Source organism: Chelmon rostratus, chromosome 22 (genome assembly GCF_017976325.1).
Source record: "Chelmon rostratus isolate fCheRos1 chromosome 22, fCheRos1.pri, whole genome shotgun sequence".
In the NCBI taxonomy this organism is placed as follows: Eukaryota; Metazoa; Chordata; class Actinopteri; order Chaetodontiformes; family Chaetodontidae; genus Chelmon; species Chelmon rostratus.
In genome coordinates this window covers 7,337,801-7,361,534 of record NC_055679.1, presented here as the reverse complement: position 1 = coordinate 7,361,534, position 23,734 = coordinate 7,337,801, and the positions used below count along the sequence as shown (strand labels likewise).

General features: G+C 46.4%; 1 protein-coding gene across 2 annotated transcripts in view; it reads right to left on the bottom strand.

Moving 5' to 3' along the window:
* Positions 1–23,734, bottom strand: part of tafa5a (TAFA chemokine like family member 5a) — a 137,026-nt gene that overhangs the window by 75,947 nt on the left and 37,345 nt on the right. Inside the window, exon 1 of one of the 2 annotated variants that reach the window (XM_041964244.1) lies at positions 14,960–15,058. The exons of the other annotated variant lie outside the window; for it this stretch is intronic. Within the exon in view, the coding sequence (XP_041820178.1) occupies positions 14,960–15,050 (91 nt within the window). The 5' untranslated portion in view covers positions 15,051–15,058. Of the gene's footprint in view, positions 1–14,959; positions 15,059–23,734 lie in introns of those variants that run through there. 2 annotated transcript variants of the gene reach the window in all.

Genomic DNA, 23,734 nt, shown 5'->3' with positions numbered 1-23,734 from the left:
GGTGCAACCAGGAGGCGGGCCTGCCTTCGTTTTCAGACGTTTGGTCGTTGTCTCGGACTCGTCCCTCCGGGGTGTTTTCACTCGGACTTGTCTCAGTCTCCGTCTCGACTTGGACGTCTCTCCAGCCTCAAATGAGTCCTGTTAAACGTCTCTCTCTCTCTGTGCCTGTTTTCAACCCACCTCTTCCTCTCCTGCCAGCTCTCCTGCTGCAAGGACGAGCAGTGCTTGAGCGCACTGCGTTTGCTGTCATTACAAAAATAATATCGTATGTACTTGACACAATAATGCTAGCATTAGCAGCTAATGCAACTGGATGGCATCATTTTCACTGGGGATGAGGGGGAGTCAAAGTAAGTCCTATTTTTGTCCCCCTCTCTTCAGCTTACCTTATTAAAGTCTCACTGAACACTGTCCTCTTACTGTCCAGCCTTAAAGTCCAGAGAAGAGACGAGCACAGCTGACAGAAATGGTTGACACGGCCGTCGGAGTCGCCTTCAGTTATTACCGCTCAGAGCGTTGAGCTTAACGAGCAGCAGCAAGTGGTCGTGGCGAGTGTTTCCGGACTTACAATGCCCTTTGTTTTGCCTCTCAGGCTACACACAGGCTGCTCTGGCTAATTGGTACCTACAGACACTACACAGGCTGAAAAATGGGCTCTGAACAAATCCATTGTTAGGGAATGGACACTAAAGATACTGATTCTAAAATATCAATTCATAATCAGCCTTTAAAACCCACCACGTGCAATCTGTGTGGAAGTGTAGAGGACACGACCTTGGCGGCTCAATGCAGCCCCGGCCCTGGTCTTGACTCGGTCTCGGGGCTGCGTAAGTAAACTGCGAGCGATTGCGAAATCATACATGTGAACAGAGGAAACCGCTCAGCTTAACTCCGAACGTTGACATGAAGTCACAGAGTAACAGAGCTTTCCATAAAGCGCTGGCTGCCGGCCAAACAGCAGACCGCTCATTTAAGCCCAGCCGCCTGCTCTATTATATTAATGACCATTAATAACGGGCTGCGATTTGCCATGGGTGTACACTTAGACCGCGAGCTTCCGCTTCAAAACAACGCAAGCATGACGATGCTGCATCTGAAAACACGGGGGGGGGGGGGCAACTTGACGACTGGGCCTCCTGCAGTAACATATATGATCAAGAGGTCATTTGTTTTTCCACATCATGCATTTTATCCATGGCTTGCATTTTTGGTTGAGTAATTTTCCCCTGCTTAGAAACCTCATTCACGTTAACAACTGGGGAGGCAAACTCATTAAAACATGCAATAATTAAGATCAGTGTGTATGATGGAGTAGTGGCATTAGAATGTGCCAGAGGCCACAACATTCGGGCTTTCACAGCCAAACTTTTTCTCTCCACTGGCCGGCGACTTCATCCCCTCGCGGAAACCCCTGATGTGAATCTGCTTACTGCAGAAAAAACACATCATTTCACTCGACAAAACAGCAAGCGCTGAATGCGCGGTCAAGTACGTGCAAGAAGGACAATAACTTCCAGTGGAGAACTCTGTGTCCCGCACACGCGGCGTCCCACAATAACCGGATGAGAGGGAGCTGATGGCTCGGCACTGCCGCCGCCGCTTTTCAAAGCTAACAAAGTCTTTGTGCCCGTCACAAAGGTAGTGCCTGGCAACTGACTCCTGCAATACAAAATACAAATACTGCTGCTGCCGTTGAGAGAGGAAATAGAGATAGAGGAAGGCATTGTGCATCACAGCAAGTAGCGACACAACGTTAGCGCTTTGGGAGTTAAAGACCGCACTGCCTCCTTCACTGTGGCTCTTCTCGGCGGACTTGAGCACATCATCGCAACCTCAGCGCCTCAGCCCAACAACACGACGTGCTCTGCTGCCACAGAGGAAACAGCACTGCCCACCAGAGCGACAGCGTTTCGCTTAACAAAAGAGACGGAAACAGGGACGCAGGGAAGAGGAGGGAGAGAGGCGTGCATGTCGAGCATGTAGAGGAAGGCCTCTGTTTATGTGTGCCTTCAACTGGGTGTATGCATGTCTACGTGTGTGCATTAGAAATAAAGCCAGGGGCTGCAGCCAGAGCACAGACAGTCAATGTGCTTTAAAAGGAGACTGTGTGCTCACTGCGGCGCGGCATAAATGATAAATTATTCATCTGATTCAACACCACAGCTATCATCAGGCCTCCGTTATTATTACCAGCCGATGGTCAGCCGTCGCTTTAATACGCGAAGGGAAAAAAAGCTTTAACCCCTCGGGAGCTGGTCCTGGACAGCATCCTGTTGTCTCACCGTAGAGAATGAAAAGTTGTGGACAGGGCGAGGGTTGATGGAGTTAAGTGCAGGTTGTTTACTGCTACCAAAACTCTCACACACTCTCTCTTTTCCCTCCTTTTATCTGTCTGCTCTCCATGCAGCCCCTTATTCTGCAGTTTCCTCCTTCCCTTCCCACTCCCATTTGTCGTCATTTTATATAGTATGCACTCTGCCCCCCCCCCCCGTCCTTGCATTCATCTCCCCCTCTGTCCCTCTCTGCCACCCCCACCGTTGCTCCGTCTTGCTCCCACAACCCCTATTTCTGTCTCTATCTCCAGTGGAGGAGGTGCCAGGGCAGTGTAATTGGTATTCAGGCTCTGTCAGAGCCAATGCAGAGCCCTGTTAGCAGAATAAGAGAGGAAACATCCTTATCTGGATTTCCACGGTAACCAGAGGGTGGGTGGTGGGGGACTCAGCTACGCTCGCTGCTCTTATTATTTTTTATTTCTCTTTCATTTTTTTTTTGGTCTTGTTTTCCCTCTTGTTTTCTCTCATCGTCCTCCCCCTGCTGTCTGTGCTAATTATTGACTGGCTGTGGTGCAGGCTCTGAAGCTCGCACACACACGCACACACACACACACACACACACACACACACACACACAAACAAACACAAAAGAAGTGCACACATTGACTGGAGTCTGTAATGACACAAAACTGCATATAGGCACACATGTATACAGGGAAACATGGAAGAACACCTGCCTGCATGCACACACACAAACACACACACTTGCACAGACGTTACACAACCCTGTACAGCCCCCTACGGAGGCCTTCACTGGCGCAGCTTCCCCACATCTGCATCCAACACGCTTATTACACACACACACACACGCATCCTCTCCCCACTGTCTCACCATGTCCTCTCTTCTATCCCCTCATAGTTCCAGAGGGCTACACCACAAGACACATGTACTCGCGCAGCACCATTACGGAGCTATTTTGAGGACGCTGGGTAAACGCGAGCGGCTCTCGGCTCAAACGGCCGGATCCTCACGCACTGTACAATGCGGCGGCGCCATGAATGGGAAACAATTAGGACGACTATTTAAACATTAGCTTTTAAAACAGAGCAAGTAACTGTATAGAAGGAGGCTTAATTAGAGACAGGGAACGCGAAAAACAGAAGAGCAGCCCGAGACTAACGACGAAGCTACAAAAGGCAACTTAAACAAAAACACGAGCAAACAAATAATGAGGCTGAGACTGATGGAAATGCAGGAAGTCATCTTTTGTCTTGTCGTGGGAGTTCAGAACAGTCCACATACAAATGATGCATATTATGTTTGACTGGGATTAAGTCCTCAAAAAAGATCAACACAAAATGCAATTCATGATAATTAAGTTGTGTGTTTAAGAATCCTTATTATGTTGAAATAAGATAATATATTGTGTTTTTGAACGCACTCTGATTTCTATGGGGCTGTAATTTGCAGAGATGGAGCACGAGCACCAAACGGAAATGCAAACTATTTCTCGAGAGTCTCTTTCCGACACCTCTGCAAAGAACAGAGGATCCACAGCCATTAACGTGGACGTTAAACCTGCATATTCATAAAAATCGAACCCCTCTGCACGCCGATCGGCTCTGCAGTCTTATTAGCGGCGGTGGGATGCGGCAAAGCACGCTGACTCAAGCACTGATCTCGAAAAGAAACTTGAGGTACTTCATGCTGCTTCACACTTCGACTTCGCTGCAGTTCAGAGGGCCACACTTTACAGACAAAGCATATGATAATCTGAAAATATGATGCACTTTGGATGAGGCTACCCAACACAGTGGGAAATAGCTGAAATTAGCTGAATCTCAATTCACTATAACAGCAAAATGCTACTCACACATTAAAGCATCAGCAATAACAATCCAACAATACAATATATAACAGAACAGAATTATGAGTTTTACTTTTTCATGCATCTTGCAAAAGAATATTAATATTAAAGTGACATTTTCAGTGCAGCAGTTCAACTACTGTATTTTTTTATACTGCAGTATTGCTGCTTTTACGTCTAGGATCTAAAATACCTGCACAGTTTAATGGTAAAGCCCAGTGAAGATGATCTACTTCGGCTAACGGCTCATCCTGAAGTTCGCCTCGGTCAGGCCTCTTCCTCAGACACTTCGGGGTTACGCGGTTTGACTCCCAGCTGGCAGTAAATTTGACAGTGAGCACATTAACATCATAAACAGGCAAAAGTTATGACCTCCGGCATGTCACTCTCAAAATAATGACAGTGATAAGCATCTTAAGTGCCGATTAACTATTTGCAAACCCTAATGCAGAAAGAAAATGACGGGAATTCGACTAATAATCTTAGTTTGTCGTGCATTACTGGATAATCCTGAACAGTGTAGCTCAGCCAAATCTTTCGTGGACAAAAACTGTGAGCCGAATTTGGATGATACTCTCTCTCTTCCTCTCAGTGCTGCTGGTTACTAGCACAACCAATCCCTGTCTGCCGTTACCTGAGTTGCCATGGCAACCCTCCCCCAAAAAGAATTTATTTCAGGAAGCAACCCATCGGCAACAACCTGTGACTCTCCCTCTGTCTGTCTCATTCTCTCTCCCCTCTTCCTCCGTCGTCATTCCCCTCTGTCGGTCCCCTCCTGCCGCTGCATGCATGCATGCATGTATGCACGCGTGGCGTCCTCGCTGCCTTGCTCCGTCTTCACGTTTTATCCTTCTGCGCCTTTCCACCTCATTTGCTGTCACAGTCTGTCCCTATTCAGCCACCGGGTTAGTTCGTTTGTAGCTACAACCAGAGGAAATGGTGCATCAGGCCTCTTCACCAGGCTGTTATCTGTACTCATGGTTGGTGTGTGTGTGCATGTTTTTGTGAGGAGCCTGTGTCTGTGCATGTGTGTGGATTTATGTGCATTTGAAAGTGCAACTGTGTCTATTTGTGTGTGTGTGTGTGTGTGTGTGTGTGTGTGTGCAGGAGCCCGCATGTGTAACCGTTTGTGCCAATTATTTCATTACCGGCTGACAGATTTCTCTTTCCACTATTACTGCTCCCTTAGCCACAGGCACCGGCAGAATCCCTGACAGTCACTCACACACACACACACACACACACACACACACACACACACACACACACACACACAAGCTAGCACACAGCAACCAGTTCAAGTCCATCAATTAAGGAGGCAATTTGCTCAAGTGGTTCCACCTGGGCCAAAAGGCAGGTGGGTGGCTATGCTCTGTTTACCTATCAGACACTATTAGGGGTGAGATGTCACTGGTTTTACTTCTGCCCTGCCTCCATGATGTCAGTTCTGCCTCTTTGTCTGCATGCATGTCAGATGGGCTGTGTATTATGTGTGTGTGTGTGTGAGCGAGAGATTACATCACGTCTTCAGATGATAACTGGAATGTACTCTGTCAATGTGTAGCAACCAAATGACAGATGACGCGAACACTTGTGTGTGTGCACGTTATGTGTCAGGTTATCAAGCTGCTGACATGTAGATGAAGCAGCAGATGCTTTTTCTCAGCTCACACACATCTCCATCTTTAACCAGACTGCTTCAGTGATCCCTCGATGAGTGTGTGTGTTGACTTTGTTGTGTGTGTGCTTCAGTGTGGACCGTGTGCATGTGTGGCCTCTGCAGCAATATTTCATCCTCTCCAGAGTCCCATAAGAACATGCCGCACTCTGTGTGTGTGTGTGTGTGTATGTGTGTGTGCGCAAGTGACCCTTTGTGGCTGTGCATGCATATGTATACAGGGCCGCCTCTGTGCCTGTGTGTGCACATCTACACTTGCTCGCAGCATTTATTCACTATCTTGAAGAACTGTGTGTGTGTTTGGAATGTATGATGAAACTTCACACACACACACACACACACACACACACACACACACACACACACACACACACACACACACACACACACACACACACACCATGCCACACACTTACACAGTCTGTTTGATAAATTAGACTTGGAGCTACAAGAATTCGCTTTGCAATGTACTAATGCAAACATGAGATAGTGCATGCAGTCTGTCAAGCCCCGGTGTATATTTGCAGGAGTGTGTGTGTGTGTGTGTGTGTGCATATGTCTGCATTTGTATGTGTCACTTCTGCATGTTAACTTGGCACGCACAGATGTCTGTGGCTGCCAAGTTTACCTGCAGAAGGAGCGAGGCTGCGTGCTTACACGCCTCCCTCATCCTACAGATGTGCATGCAGGACCTACATGTCAATGTTTCCCTTGATGCTGTTTGATTTAAGCAAGGACATTCTGTTTCCTGCATCCCACAAGCCCTATTTCCTTTCAAGTCATTGGATGTGGTATTATCCTTGGGCTTAGGTGGCGGTGCACAAGGTATAATTTATTGTCTGTTCAGCAAGGCAAATGTGCAAGCCTGGCGCATTTCATTTGCTGAATACATATCATTATTAAAATATGATTTTTTTTCCTACCTTTTTTTTTGTGTTTCACACTGTGTGGTGAAATGCTATCGAGGGTGCGTCTGATTCATGCCCTCACTGTGAAATTCTTGGTGATAATAACTCTTGAAATATGGAATATTAGGGACACTGTGCGAGGAGAAGAGGCTAAGTCAGTGCTGTACAAGGGAAAAGAGGTGCGGTAGGTTCAGATCACGCCGGTGCACATCAATGAATAGCAAATCTAAGAATGTGCATTACTTCTCAGCTGATGAAACACCAGAAAAAAAAAGCAGTGACCCACCTGCCCCGCTATGCATACACCGATTTGAGCTCAAACCGACAGCCAGCAAACCCAGGCTGATTTAGCACCCACAGCAGTGAACCAAGCATAACTTGTAAATTTATTGTGTACACAGCGTGTGCACTATATGTATTACTTTTAAGTGAAGAATGTGGCTTTGAAAATTCCCTAACAGCAGCACTGTAAAGTAACAAGGCAGCAACAAGAAAGCTTTCTGTATTCATGAGTTTGGTTTTAACAGTCCCTGCAGGTGCAATAATGAAGTTCCTCTCCCCCATGTGGAATGGACCGTAATGATTATGATGAAGCAGAATCGCCGGCTGTTTTTTTTTTTTCCCCTCTCCTCCCTGCTGTTGAATCGACAGAGCTGTAAACATAAGCATAAAACTATATGTAGCGACCATGTAATTGTAAAAAAGAAAAGGGCTATTAACAGTTGCACAGAGAGAGAGAGGGTGTAGGCCTCCCTCTGCAAGACTCGAGCTATTGTTCAGCTGCAGCAGATGCATGGACGTGATTGAATCACGACTTGGGACGCAGCTTTTTCCCTTTTCTCAACAGAACACAATTCAAAAACCTTTTCCCTCCACTAAAACGTTCATAATTTACTCTGAATTAGTTTTGTGTCTGTGTACTACAAGACACATCAATCAATCCGGGAGTGAGAGCAGGTTCCACTTCTGTGTTTTGAATTTCATGGATCGCAGGTTCTGCATTCAAAATACTTCGCAACTTCATAAGACAAAGGGGTTCCAAAGAGTAAACAAGATAAAACATGCAGTCATTTGAATAATGGTATTCAAGCAACCTGTTGGATTGCAATTTGACACCGCAACGCTTGCCGGCTACGTCAATTATGTCGATGATGATCACCATAAGTGCAGCGAACGTGTTGCGTTATCTCGCTTTGTTGCATGACTAACATCCATGTCAGCACCTTTCCCTCCGCATGCTATAATGGCATTAGAAGATAAATGAGTGGCACCGCTTGTTATGACCCATAATGTTATGGCTTGTCCTTTACAGTGAGCTAAACCCATTTTCTCTTGCTGCGTTAGGTCGAGAATAGGAATTGGAACCCCACAAGCAATCTATTCAAGGGTGCAACAAGCTAAGGGGATGTGACGTGCCAATGTTTTTTAGTGATTTTCATTATGTGTCATTCTATTCTAATTCATTTTCAATTGGACCATAAGAGCTGCTGCCGTGAGCAGTACAAAAGGCAGGAACGAACGAAGGAGGATCTTGTTTAGCTGCAAGACATCCCGAGAAAGAAAATAATGATCTTTATGAAATTGCTTTAGACACAATCTGACAGCCGAGACAAAGCAAGTGGCTGGCCTTGTTTGAATCGATAAAGCCTCCATTAGTTTTCTAAAGAGTAACATGCAATTTGTTTCGGTGGACCAGCATAGCATCGGTAATATTCTGCCCCTTTGACACAAAAAGCTAATGCACTATAGCCAACCTAATGCAAGATTAAACCTACATTTCTGTCAGATGGAAATGGCAAAACGCTTCAAACGCACTGGATCCATAAAGCATGACCGAGCCTGTTATCACAGACACCACATTTGTGTCACAATGGCCTCCAGGGCCAGGCTTTTGTGAAGGCGGAAAAAAACCTTGTCTCTGAATCCATTCAAATGACTGCGATCTCACTCAAAGAAGATCAAACTTCCTAAGTAGCTATCGATCGGCCAGATGAACAGAGACGCCCGATTGATCGAACGGGGGCGATGACCTCATCTCTACCTTTGACACAGCAGGAAGGCGCAAATTGAAAGCGCGGAAGGGTAAGCACACTTCTCACCCGCCATTTCCCCAAGTATGTGTGGACGCATCGCACTCGAGCACCGCGGCGGTCGCCGAATCAATAGTCTGGAGAGCGAGCTTATGAATAACAGGGACGGACGGCCCGGCACAGTTCCCTTCAATCAGCACTCTCTGAGCTTGTATATCCTGACGAGTAAACTATAATCTGGGGCTGGACGGTCCGAGGGGAGGGACGATCCTCTCTCTGAGAGACGGTCGTGATGGACATGTTGCCAGTGTTGCAGGAATGAGCCCGGAGGAATCCGCCCTTCCTCGGAGGAAAACGCTGATCTGGGAGGATCTTTCTCCCACCAGCTGACAAGCCGATAGACAAATGGCCTCACTAGTCTCTAACCTCTCAAACTATTGGCCCTCCTCCTACTCCTCAGCGTGTGTGTGTGCGCGTGTGTGTGTGCACGCACTCACATGACTAATTTACAGAGTCGAGCTCAGCCGCTCCGACCAGAGCACATTCCCTGGCTACTGCATGAGGTTTTAATTAAAGATACAGCCTCAGTTATTAAAATCGCTCAATCTTTCATGTATTCTCCCACATCTTCCGTCCAGGAAGAGCTCGGTCTAGCAATCTGCGGTGGCTTGCTGATCTGTGGCACAATTTACCGCACGCGCTACGCATTTTATCACCACCGTTAATGCGCCCAGGGATGCCAGACGTAGCATCGCTCGCCCATTCGAGGTTTTACAGAGCGGCTCGACCCCGCGGCTTCGGGCTCGGATTGGGAGGGCCTCGGGGAGTTTTAGACGGCCCTTCATGGGTGGAGGGGCGGGAGTCAAGTGTGTTAGGTCGATGTCTTTCTGACATCACTATTTTCAAAGGCCAATGAGTCTCTCCAGTAAAAGCTGGAACCCAGAGAGGACCCTCGCAGCCAGCTTTTCATTAGAGTCTAACTCCGACCACCGCCTTTTTTTTATTGTCCCACGGCTCTGCCAAAACGCAATCAATAGGACTTTAGGAAAACTGGGTGCAATAGTGCACACTTTTTACTGTCCGGCAATCGATAGGAACTGTGAAAAACAGTGCCATGAGTAAATATTGGAGATCTCTCTCTCTCTCTCTCTCTCTCTCTCACACACACACACACACACACACAGATGAAAAGTGCCTCTGGACACAGGACACCAGGGGGTTGTTTGGAGTAGGCTTAGATTACCTTGATAAACCACCACAGGTCTCTCCTGCAACTGTGATTGATTCATTGAAGTGAATTAATTAACAAACCCTTTAAGTAATGAATCAATTAAGCAATTGATTATTGTGCCGTACCCCTATGGATTGCAGCTGATACTGACCATTAAGGATAAATTGTGCTCAATTTAAATGGGTTTATTGCAGATTATATGCGGGGGAGTGCTCTGCGTACCTTTGTGTACCGTTGCTGTGAGCGATTTGGCATCACTGGGGATTCGCTCAGAGAAACATGGCGATTGTGACATTGCTTCTGTATACTAAAGAAGTATTACTGCGGCATTAAACACATGCATATTATCTTTATGTCACTAGAGCCTGAAGCTGCGCCTCAGGGCTAAATTCCCTAAAATCCCTCATTTCTGCAGATTAAGAATAGATGATTAAAAAGGAAGAAATACTTAATGACGACATCTGTGCTGCTGTACCTCGAAGTCATATTCAAGTCAGACCTCATACGCTGCAGTTCGTTCTGGCTTTGACTGTAATTAAACAGTCTACATCTTTTAGATGCAGGTGACGCTTGGCAAGCAACTGCGCCTTTTTAACGACTGTGCCTCAAGTATATTCATCACTCCGCTTCTTTCGCGCAAACACGATTAATATTCTGATGGAGAAATGAAACGCAGCACTCGCAGATGGCACAGTGAAATTGAATGGCTGGACTGGAGTCTCTGCAATGAGACAAAGGAGGGAAGACAAAGTAGTGTAGCATACAGGGGAAAACACTGACAGCTGCCAATATAAACAACAGTTGTGTAGCAGTCCTTCAGTGTCTTACATAGCCGTCCACTGTTTGACAACTCTGGTGCACAAAGCCAACCATCCTATGAGTTGTAGAACTCGCCCCATGCTTGCAACAGAAAGGCTCAGTGAGGCAGTGGGGGTCGCATCTTGAAAGCTGCGATTGAGAGCATGCTGCATTCGAGTGCACTGGCCTTTTCCCCTGCGGCGACCCGAGCTACGACTTCAGGGCTTTGTAAAGGCAACCTGACGAACACTGTCCCGCAGCGACCACCTGACGACATCTCCTGTGATCTGGCAAGTTGCGCCGTCTCCCCGCGCAAGCTGCATCGCAGATTACAGCAAGCGGACGACATTCTGCAGAGTTTTCCCTCCCACGAAACGCTGGACTCTTTTAGTCCGTCGGTTGTTTTTCAGGGAAAGCAGCTGCAGAAAGACAGAAGCTACTTGGGAGCGCAGACATGACGTGCCTTCCTCTCTAAACTCATGTCTAAAGATGTGACAGGGCTCCCCTTTCTCCACGGGCCGATACGTCCATGACACCGAGCGTTTGCCACTGCTTGACCCAATTCCGCCTGAGCCTGCTCGGAGCAGGGCCGCTGCGCCACAGGATGCCGCTGGAATCCGTTTCTCTGCAGGAGAGGATCCCCTGGACTGGGCTCCTGCAAGCGGTAAATGAAAACTGATTTGGGGCTGCCTGATGTCAGGTGCGGTGTATGAATACACATATTTCTGTCACTTTGGCCCATTATGGCTCACCCTGTGGTTTCACCTGAGGATCGATAGCTGCAGTCGTCGGGCGGGCCGGCGGCCTGTTCGGGGGAGGCGGAGGACAATGAGAGGCCACTTGGGTGTGCAAACACAAGGCTTTATGAATGAATAAAAAGGAAATGTGCGGCGGCACTCCAATGCAACACGTCATTGCCACGGAGACAGTTTAGGCAATGTGCCTGTCTTTGAAGTATAAAACAGCTACTAGCAAAATGGGTACAGCTAAAAAGGAGTTCAGCCGAGGGATTTACCAGAGATTCCTTTCATATCACCGCACGTCTAAAAGGCCCGGCTTATTTGAAATCTACTTTAAATCACATTGTATCGTCTGTCTTTTCCAGCTTGTTGTCTCTGATATTTATAAAGGCGCTTCTTCCAAAACAGCTCCACAGCACAAAAAGTGATTCCGCTACACAGAGTGTTCATTGGTCGCAGCCCAGATCGTCCTATCTGAGATAAAGATTGCTACTTCACCATGTGCATCAAAAGGCAGATACAAATCAGTCATTCAAGCTTGTTGAAGCTATCTCCTCCATAGCTGCGAGCCCTAAAATACACTCCTGATTTGCAGCACTTAAGAAGCTAATTATGTACAAACAATGTTCTTCACTGAGAAGAAAACGTCAGAATGAATCTCTGAATCCTGCCTGATGCTCATTTTCACACGACTCTCCAACTTTACTTCTGCGTTAAGGGAGAACTTCACACCGTTGAGGTTTTAAAGAAGCTGCACTTCATAACGTTAATTGTAAGCCACAGGGCGCCTCGGGTCCATGCCAAAAAAGGTCGTACAACAGCGGCTATCTCATTACTTTACCCCATCCCGAGCTAAAACTCACTGCTCACCAGCGAGCCCCCTCCCCGAGAACTCTTCCATGAATCTGTCAGACTTTCTATTGCCATGTGACAAATATCTCGGCCAATGAAGGGCAAAATGGGATTTGCTCCATTGCCTGAATTATTGAAGTGGACAGTGTGAGAAATTTATGGCGCAAAAATTCATCCACGCTCCCCATGCATAATGTTTTAATACGTTTCCATTCCCGATCCGCCCTCGCCGCGTCCTCATTTCCTCGACGCACGCGAGCCCATGTTGCGTTATGCAAGAGGCCTGACACAATGAGGCGCGCGGCTCCCGGAAACACACTCGCCGGCGTGTTCGGCGGTCTGCCTGGCTGGCGGGTGGGTGACATGCCGAAATCGCCATCCCAGATCTTTAGCTAGCTAGCTGCACCACTTTACTGGTGTGATATCAACTTGGGACACGTGCTGCCAGGCTACCTTCAGATAACACACCACCTACACACACACACATCTGCACCACCAGCAATGACGCACACACACACACACACACACACACGCATGTAAACACAGACAGTGACGATCAAGCTGTGGCATCACAGAGAGGACGCTAAAAATACACTTTCCTGGCTTTCCCTCCTCCTTTTGTTCTCTGGGTGTAATTCACATTGGAGGGAGATGTGCTGCACGGGCCTAATGTTCCTCTGAAGGAATATGTGAGACAAGATTAAAAGGGGGTCTGTTCTTTTTAAGACCCCTCGTGCATGCCTTTCATTACCCTCATCCCCAAAAGACTGTCACTAATGCACTCCTTTGAATTCATTTTATCAGTCGGTATTATTAGCCCTTACAGCTGGCTTTGACCTTGGCCATTCTTGTAGCCTGAAGTGAGCATATTCTCAACCCTCCTTTGTGCGCCTCTCTCCCTCCATCTCTCCCTCCCTCTCTCTCTCTCTCTCTCTCTGGCAGATCTCAACAGGGACCTTATAAACCATAATGAACTTATATTGCATCTCCCCGCCACCGGGCGAGCGGCGGCTTTTTTCCCCCCGCAAAATTAAAAGCGATTCGGTGTCAAGTTTTGAGAGCAAGGAAAATGCAGGCTGAGGGGTGTAAAAAAGCACAACATGATACAGGCAAACAGCTCGCCCAGGCGAAGGTCAAAAATATTGCCTTGCTGGTCGACGGGGCTCCACAAATGCTGAGGGCCCGGATCGAGCGAGAGTGCTCGTGTTGACGCAGCCGCGAGCAGCGCTTTTTTTTTTTTTTTTTTTCCAGATTATTAGGTGGCCACACAATCCTCTTTTTGACCTCTGTGGGAAAGGCTAGCACGCCACAGTAAATTAAAGCTCCGAAGAAAGGCTTCGGGACATGTGCCAGTACAAAATCCTGAACACCCCTTGTCTCACATTTTGGCTGACAGACAAGTTTCCTCTCTCTCTCTGTCTTACCCCCCCCGCCCCCCCCCCCCCCCCACACACACACTTCAGTATGGCAGGACATCCTCCTTCCCCGCAGTAGTCATGGACTCACCACGGCGAGGAGAGTGTTTGCCACTGCTTGACCTGAATATTTGCCCAGGGCCGGAGGCAGGGAGGGGATGGCGGGCCATTCCAAGCCACGCTTCTTGAAAAACCGACACAAAGGAAGCCCATGACAGTTCCTAAGTGCCAAACAGACTCGGCTCGCCTGGGGGTGTACATGTATAGAGGGAATATTAAGTGCTGTTTTTTGTGCCAGGTTCATGCAGCACAGTAATTTCCCCGTTTATACCGTTTGACTTTCATAAGGAGTTTGAGCAGTAAGTGTACTCAACCTCTGCATGAAGATCTCCCCACAGACGGGCAGGATTTGTATTTATGATGCTACATCAGGTGGAATTAGTGATCTGTTTGCAGGGATGACCTGAAACATCGCCTCGATCCTGATGGCGCTGGTCATGCAGTCAGTCCTCAATCTGAATGTCAGCAAGGGAAACTCAGTGAATTACCGCACAAGCAGCACCACTTGCCACAATGCAGCCATGCCCGCAGGCTGTGCCATCATCCAGGCACGCTGCGCGCGGGGCGCCGAGCCTCGCTCTCAGGTGCGTGACAGGCGATCGGGATCGAAATGCATCCGATGTGAACACGCATGTGGGCCAGAAGACACGACCGAAGGTAAGTGGAACGACGCGAGAGCCGCTTGACCTCAATGTTACCCTAAAGCTAGACTCTAGTGCCATCTATTGAGAACGTTTACAACAAATCTGTATTCTACACAAACAGTGAACCGCTGCTTTCACTGCTGCTTTTCTTCTGCACAGCTTGAACCTTTTTCTTCGATCGCACGGAATTGATCGATCGATCATCCTCCGGCGAATGACTTGTTGATGAGGGAAACTGCGGATGAGGAAAATCGCAAACTAATCTAAGCTTTAGTGTCGCTTTTGTTTTCTTTTTTACAGCGGGTGAAAGAAAAAAGTCGATATGTGATTGCGGTTGCGCCGAAGCGGCGGACACACTCCGCATTGGAATTACTGTTGCGGAAAACTTCAGCGGCAGGGAAGGCGGCGGCGGCATAAAAGTGTAAAAGTGACATGTAATCAGGCGGAGCTGTGAGTGATTACCTTCTTTGAGCAGGCGGGAGTGAATAAGGAGGATGAGAAAGCAGCAGATCGCCGCTCCGGTCAGTGCCCACGCAACTCTGAGCAGCTGCATCCTGGCGCAGGAAGGCTTGTGGCGGACCGAGACAGCCGTGCGGCGGGAGAGACAAACACTCCACCTCAGCTCACAGACACGCACTGACTCATACTCTGCTGGCCGGGTAATTCAGCATTCATCCCCTTGTCGGAAAAAAAAAAAATCCTCACTTGATAGTCCGGTTCAGATGTGACAGAGAGGGCTGGGATTCCGTAGAACAACAACAAAAAAATACGCGCTCTCGTTTCGCCGCCGGTGCGTCAGAGTGGCTCCAAACAGCAGGGCGATTAACCCCCAGTCACCGTCTGACGGGCGGGCATCCTCCTCTCACACCACTTCTCCTTCTCCTCTTCCTCCTTTTCCTTCAAGGGTCTATGGCGACAGGTTCGGCGGAGCGGGCTGCGCCCCTCGGTGTGTCTCCGGCTTCGAGTGCGCACGGCGGTCCACGGCGATGCGGCGCGCAGATGATGATCGCCGCTCTCCGCTGCATGTTACGCGCGTCTCTCCCACTGCTGGAGAGGCAGAGGCGAACACTGCCAGCCCAGTCGCCTTGCAGCCTCTCTCTCTCTCTCTCTCTCTCTCTCTCTCTCTCTCTCTCTCTCTCGTTTTCCCTCTCTCTCTCTCTCTCTCTCTCTCTGTCCCGGTTCCTCACTATATCACTCCGTCGTTCCGTCTCTCTCTCTCGCCCCCCTCAACCCTCCACCTCTCGCTCTCCCTCTTGATTCAGTCCAGTGCAACCCTTGCCATTTACGCACGGGAACAGTCAGGTTCACGGACTCAGCATCTCCCGGGATCCGCGCGTCACAGCTCCACACCACGTTTGCTCTAAGTCGGCCGCGGTGTGGATGGATCTCCTCTGACTCTTCTTTGAAGGAATCAAACTGAGCAGTGACCCGGCTGCGCAGGTCCTGTCTGTCCACTCTGCGCTCCCATCAGCTGGAGATCCAAACAGTTGCAGGCGTGAACGTGGGCGCGTCCCCCCCCCCCCCTCTCCACGTTCCTCACGGGCTGTTTCTCCTCTCTGCTTAGCTCCCGGTTACGTCACAGCTCCCCCAAATAATCTCCTCCAGCTACGACGCGTGAGATGGTGCTGCTATAAACGGATGTTTCCACTGATAAATAAGTGAGCAACGCGTGGGCCGCAGGTGATCATGTGCCAAACAGACGGCAAAAACCAAAATAAGCCACTCATGTTGAGTTTTAACCCCCATTCAAATAACGTCATTGAGGTTTATTTCTAGAGCGAAAGAGGTGGCAACCTCCATCCCAGATATTTGTGAAGAAGGGCTGCTTTTAGGTGGATTTCCTGCACCTCATCCCTAGATGTTGCAAAAAATAAAAAATAAAAAATGTAAAAAGTGTGCTCCATGTTAGCCAAGGCTCCCGGTTATTGAAACAAGCAAAAGGCTTTGGGTAGCCTAGCATGAAGCTCATTTTCCAAGAATATTCAACCCCCCCGAAACCTATTACACATGTAGCCAAAAATTTCATCATACTATAGACATGAAGAATTGATGCCATTGCGAGAATCTTAAGAAGCCTCTTCTGCTCTGTTCTCAGCTTGATGTTCAAAAAGGATCTGTAGGTCCAGTGAGTGGAAGCAGTAGGACTGGAGGAGGAACAGTATTGAGTAGAAAAAACAATAGCTTGTGTAATCCCCCCTCCCGCTGGGCGCTAAACCCGACTATTGTTTCCATTTTGTGCACATCTGCATGCTGCGCACACAACATGACGTGGGGTGAGAGGAAAATTGAAATATCCGTCCATCTATTCGAGTCGGCCGGTCGTTTGGAAGAGGCCGGTCAGTTTGCACGCAATAACCCATATGGCCGCTGGAGCGATCGCAGCATTTGAAAGCAGCACTTCCTCCTCGGGGCGTTTGTGAGTTTTATCCCGGCGTCTGTGTATTTATAATTGAATCAGAATGACATGGTCTGACGAGTGGCGGTGCCACTCAAACCAGAGAGCTGTCATTGCAGTGTCAATAAGGTTGGCCCCTGCAGCTACGAGCACTAATTAGCTGATAACAGTCTCTGCTGGCTGGCATGCGTGCCAGACTGTGTGTGTGTGTGTTTGCGTGCATACTGTGAATGTCTGCGCCTTTGTTTGTGTGTGTTTATAACATGTTTGCATGGATATGTGTGAGTGTGTGTTGGAGAGGGCCGTTTTTTTGTTTTTTTGTTTTTTTTCTTTGCTGACACCTCCCTGCCTCCTCTCTAACGCTGTGCTCCATCCATCTACTGCATGGAAAGCAATTAACAGAGAACTGACCTCTACAAGGACTTGAGGTGGGAAGACTGTATGTGCGCTCCTGACTGTTTAAGTGTGTGTGTGTGTGTGTGTGTGTGTGTGTGTGCATGTCTAACATTATCATCTGCTGAGCCTATACTACTCTATACTCACCGGAAGAGAGGACAACTAAATATAACCCTGCATGTGCACGGGGCCTGGTTAAGAAACCGCTGGAAACACTGAGTCAGGATTGATACATGTTTCATACGCCAGAGGAACCAGTTACAACCACGGCTGCCATGTTGAACCTGTAAAATAGTCCCAAAGCACCAAAATGCAGCTTTGCTCTTCCCACAGCTAGCACTAATTAGCCTTTTTCCGTTCAGTCATTTATACAGTAGAAATCCACATTCTCCAGACTCTTATGTCGGCTGTAGCTTCACTCGACAAAGCGTGAGAGTATAAACTGGAGCGCGGAGAGAAAACAGGGTGAATGCTGCTGGAATTCTGCTCCCTTTAACATGTCTATGGCTTTTCCTTCCAGGTCAGCTGTCACTGTGACTTGTCAGCAAAAACAAAGCAACAAACAAGGTGAGCGTGCGTTTTTGCGCCATTTTTATGTATGAAGATGACATCATCAGGGTTGCTTTTTCCAAGCTTTGGACAGCATGATACACACAGACTGTGTACTGAATATTTTTACAAGCCGTGGATCATGATGAGTGAACTGAACTTTAAAAAATCAGCAGAATGGTAAAGGTGACGAGATGTTGAATTGAGCGTGAAGCATTATTCTTAGGTCAGATGCAGACATATTTTATGTTTTATTATATGTCACATAAGCTATGCATGAACAAATGTGTTTTCCTTTTGTTTGCCTAAAAGCCACTCATGGACCACGGTAAGCTGGAACAAATCATCTGTTCAACATATGTTTATAAGCTATAGTAAGTCATGAGGTATCAAACTGATGATGTTGAGTATGTCAGCTGTCAAAGAGGCTCCAGAACCCACAACGGTTCTTAAATGTGAATATTTCCTCGTTCTTCTTCGGGAAAACAAGACATACTGAGGGCGTCATCTGCGACATACTGATGGACACGTCATGGCCAAACAACTAATCGATGAATCCTGTAAAATAACGGGCAGATTAATATCTGATATAATAAAGTATTTTATATCCCACGTGATTTTTCTCGTTCCTGCACTGCTTCCTTGGAGACCAACTATTCAGTCTACATGCTATTAAAAAAAATTAAAAATCCCGGTTAGGCGTTTGCTAGCATTTTTCGAACCCCTTTTTTTTATATTACAAGATGATATCAAAAACGTCTAGAGATAAGTATTGGAGCATCGAGGAATTATTTTGTCTTTCTTTTTTTTTCGTTACTTAATAAACCGTTTCCTTCCACTCGATCCTCACACCTACACCGCGGCCATGTCTCCTCTCTCACTTTCTCCTCCGATGCCACCGCCCCCTCACCGCTGCTTTCCCTTGCCAGGAGCCAGGAGAGGCGTTACTTGCTTTGTCCTCTGTGCAGGTCACTGGCCGTGCGCCAGACACAGCCCATGCCAATAAAAGCCATGAGTAATGGCCTAAAACTTCTACATTCGCTGTGTTTCCCATTATTTCCCATGGCCAATAAATTTGAAGGAGGGCTTAATCAGAGGGAAAAGCTGGAACATACGGCTCATGTCCAGCAGGGTGTCCAACACAAAGATTCGTACAGTTTAATCAGAGATAAAAGTTGAGGTGGCAGCCACCAATATGGCTTCCCTTGTGACCCACTTTGTCTCTGACAGGTGGAGACATTATTGTTTGGACAGATAGACGCACTCCAGCTGTCTGTCAGGAAACAACGGCAGCCCCCGGGATGAGGTCGACTGTAAATAAAGTCCTTTAAGAGCCTAATAGACAGATAATTGAATAAATGTTTCATAGTCCATGAATTACCCAGTGAAGAATCCAACTTTAACAGCAGGACTGGATAATCCAATATGTCTGGCAGAGTTTTATACAACATCAATAATGGAAATGGGAGTGTTTCATGTTGTCTGGGTGGGCATGTGCAGCTTGGGACCAGCTTGTGGCTGCATTCGAGCAAATGTTTGACATCAGAATGTTAAGCAGTTAAGGACTGGAGTTGTAAACTTCTTTAACCTTATTAAGGATCCAAAAGTTTTTGTGAGCCAACAAAATCCACTGCACACTTGTTTTACGGAACGCTTCTTTTCATACCATCACATATGTCTTATCTTGTCTTCAGTAAATTTGTATTAAATTCTTATAATAACATGCTTATAACACCACATATTATTATCAATAAAGTATAGTGTAGTATATAGGAAGCTGTCGAATGAAAAATATTGACTAGTTCAGCGACTGTTGAGTAATTGATTTTTTGGCCACTGGGGGGCAGCAGAAACAAGCTATGAAACAACAAAGACATATAATCAGACACAAATTTTGCAAACTTGTGAGCATATAGTTGCCTGTTCACACATCCAGCAAATACAAAACTATTAGCAACTTTTGCTAATGCTGAGCAGGTAGTGTACAGCTGGTTTTCAGAGCTTTTTCACCGTAAACAGCTGCTGGTGCTGGAAAGGACGCTGACGAGAGCAGTGAGAGTGAACCAAAACGGTAAAAGCTGCAGGTGCAAAATCAAAACAATGAGCTGAAAGAGGCTAAAATGCTCTGTAGGGCTGAGGGAAGATACAATAATTCTCTGTGAATTCATTACTCAGAGCAGTCCCTTTCACATGACATTTAGTCATTTGTTGTCCTTATAAAAATATTGATTGGAGCCACTTTAAGCGCTGCTACAACACAAAAGTAAGCTGGGGTAGTTCTGTGGGTAACGGTGCCAAAGATTGTCTTTAATCCAGTATCTGCAGTGGGTGTGGTGTCGTCTGTACTGAGACGTTTGACTTGTCTCTGCTACAGTATAGCAAACACAGACACTGACATGGGAAAAACAAATGGCAGTCCGACATGAGCTCAGTACACCTGTCTAACAAAGCTACTTCGGGCTAGCCTAGACTTGTGGCTGAAACAGATTGTCCTGACAATCATTTAAGTTTCTGCTCCTCCTTTCTGCCATCCGCGGCCGAATCTGCCCTCAGCTGCCACGCTCGCGGATACCACGGATCAATCTTCCTCCAGGAGAGCACAAAGCACCAATTTGGCTTTGTAAAAATCTCTGTTTAATCAGTCTTTCCTCGTGCTCAGCGTGGCGTGCGTTGCGTTTCTTTTCGCTCGCTGTCAATCACCTGACGCCCACAGGAAAGAAACAAAGTGTCTGCCAGGAAATAATCCATCACAAACACGTCACCTCAGACATCTGTCACATTCATGTCTTTGTATTTAGGGAATATTTGTTAGCTGCGATGTCAGGTAATTTTCCACATCATAAAGGTTTGTGTGTTTTTAGTGGAAGTGTCTAATATCGCACGTTATATAACGCTAAATATAAAGATAGAAATATATGAGCTATAAAGAACATAACAGTGTCATTTATAGCTCATTTATTTCTGTGAAGGGCTTATTATTAGACTCAAAGAAAAGACAAATTACTTTTATTAACATTAATTTTGTTCTCTTCTATTCTTGGGGAACGTGAGGTCCTTGCTATCTAAAAAGGATTCAAAAGTTGATAGAAACTGAACATTTTAGAGGCTGGATTCTGTTTGTATTGTCCAGTGAGGGACCAGCCAGAGATGCATCGAATTCAGCCGCATATTTTTGGTCCTTACATGCATTAATCTCAAAGGCTTTCATCTCCTTGGCAGAAGGACACTATGTGCAGACTCTTTCTGTCAAGGATTTTGAGGAAAATGTTATTTTAAGTCATTTGACACAGGTGACATAGCCATGCATTTCAATCTAATCAGCACCCTCCTCTTTTTAACTGGGCGCAGTGTCACTCAGGCAACAAAGCTATCACATCATTCATTATTAACCGTACACACACACAAAGCACAGTTAATTAAGTGTTATTATAGGAAATGCAATGTAGCTGGCAAACACTGGCGATAGACCGATCCTCTCGAGTCCCCCGCTAAGCTTCTTACATTTCCTGTAGTCAGAGAAAAACAAACAAGCACCCATCCAGGGACGCTGCCTCTCCATTTAGTCTCCGTTTGCCCGATCTTCATTCATCCATCATCCCTCTGCACGGAAGGCTCACCTGGCCTGATTCCATTAGTTACCGGTTAAGTGCTACAGTACCACCATGACTCACTGGCATAACAGGCTGTGTTAAGTTTACTTGATTCATTTGTTTTTTCTTTTGCAGCAGTTTTCAACAGGCGAGTATCCCACAAAGAACAGAAACCAGTTTATATTCTTAGTTGAAGCAGTAGCAGTAGTCGTCTAATCTCTAATCCAAGTCTGGCACTGCTGCCATGGGGTCAGTTAGTTGGCGGTGGGTTTCAACTGCATTGAAAAGTTGAATAAATTCAAAGGCAAAACTTAGGAAATTAAACATTATTCAACGTTGTTTCCTTGAAATATTTAATTTTCTCAACTTTCATTTTTCCAGACTGTCTACAGAGAACGCATTACATTCTGCATGCTGCTTTGCATATAAGCAAACTTTATACAGATAACAATAAAACGCTTTGGATGATAAATTAGGGATAGCTAATAAAGAAATCATCTCTTGCTGTGCAGTGGTCTCCTGCTGCCTGTTTATCTGTCATCTCAATGGACAAAAAAAAAACACACAAACACAAAAACAACAGCACTGGCAATTAAATATTAAACAACAAAGTTGAGCAACACCAAACACAAGTTTATCTACCAAGTGTTTCCATTGTCCCCAGGGAGAGATGTGGGTAATGATACTCAGAGGACAAAGAGGGCCGATGTGTCTAAGTTTGCTAAAATGAAAATAAAATCAGCCTCAATCACACTGTCACACGATCACAAGAACAAAATGAATACAACTGGAGGCCAACCAAGCCTATTTGCTCTTGCCTCTATTCCTTGCTTGCTTTTGCCAGATTTGTAAAGTTTTTTTTATTGTTTTTTTTTATATGGGGAATAAAGATGTAAACACTGTGTTTGAGATTGCAATCTTTGCAAAACAAATTTGTTCAATTAGAGAGAGAAATGAAAAGATGCCTGTGCTCACTTCCATTAATCCATGTTGTGCATTACAACCTGAACTGGTCACGAAATGAGATAAAATGAGTTGTAAGCTTTGGATATTCTCCATATATTAATGCAGGCCTTAAATCCCTTGTTTTCTGACCAGATTTTGGAATGATCGAAAAGATGGAAAACTATATTAAAGTGGTGATACACACAGCTTAATGGTGCCTTATACAACTGTATATTAATGGAATCAATGATTCAGACCGTCCTCCCCAAAGACGCGGCCACATAGGTCGTCCACGCGAGCAGCTTATTACTGCCCATATTTACGTTCATTGTTAGCTGGCGACCTCTAGTGGTTGTTATAATTATGACGGATGCAAAGGGGGAGTTGTGTCATCGTGCACACGGGACTTTCCGGTGTTTCCCATGTGAAACCAAAAGACAACACTGACTTATTTTTACTTTGGTACGCAAGCTAATTCACAGAACTGATGTACTTACTGTATTTTAATACAAACCACGATCTTTTCCTAAAGTAATTTTGGTGGCTACAGCCCCAAAAAATGCGATCATTTTCCTAAAGTAATTTTGGTGGCTAAAGCCCCAAAAAATGCGATCATTTCACGATGTTAATCACGTGTTTGTCTGGTACGCTCGTCTCTACTACCACCCAGTGGTCATATATGTTGTTTTGGGAGTCATTGGCAAATGACCTACGCTGTTGTTTCGCCATGAGGACGTGTTGGATGGATTACCTTGATTATGGAGTCCACAAAAGCATCAGTGTCAATATAGGAATCTCACTGGGGCTGGCTTCAGCTACCTTTCAGTGCAAGCAATTCAGCAAGAAAGCTGACTCCATCCTTTAAATATTGATCAACTTTTGTAATGAGGATGTCATATTCAATCTGTTCAGAAGTAATCAAAAATCAATAGCCTATCAACATTAAATGAACCACACTTTCTGTTTTATTCTGCAGTGTGCGAAAGAGTGTTAATTGGCCTGAGTCTCAATTTTCATACCATATCTTCCAGGTATGGATCCTCACTGGTGTTAAATGTGGTCGAAATCCCCCGCTAGCAGACTTAGGAACAGATCACTGAGCCCGCAGAGCAGTGGGAGGTAAGGGGCGCGAAGAAAAACGCTTTCAAGAGGCATGTTTGGCTTCCTGCACGAGCCCTCAGCATGCTGAAGAGCTCCTCTCAGAGCAAACAGGTGAACAACAATAGTTACAAGGCAGGCGGGAAAATATATGCATAGAAATGCGAAATGAAAGGAGGCAGAGGAAAAAGGGGGAAAGAGGCGAGACATTGATTCAGGTAATAACATGTCTCTTTGCCCCAATGAAAGCAACAAAAGTGGGTC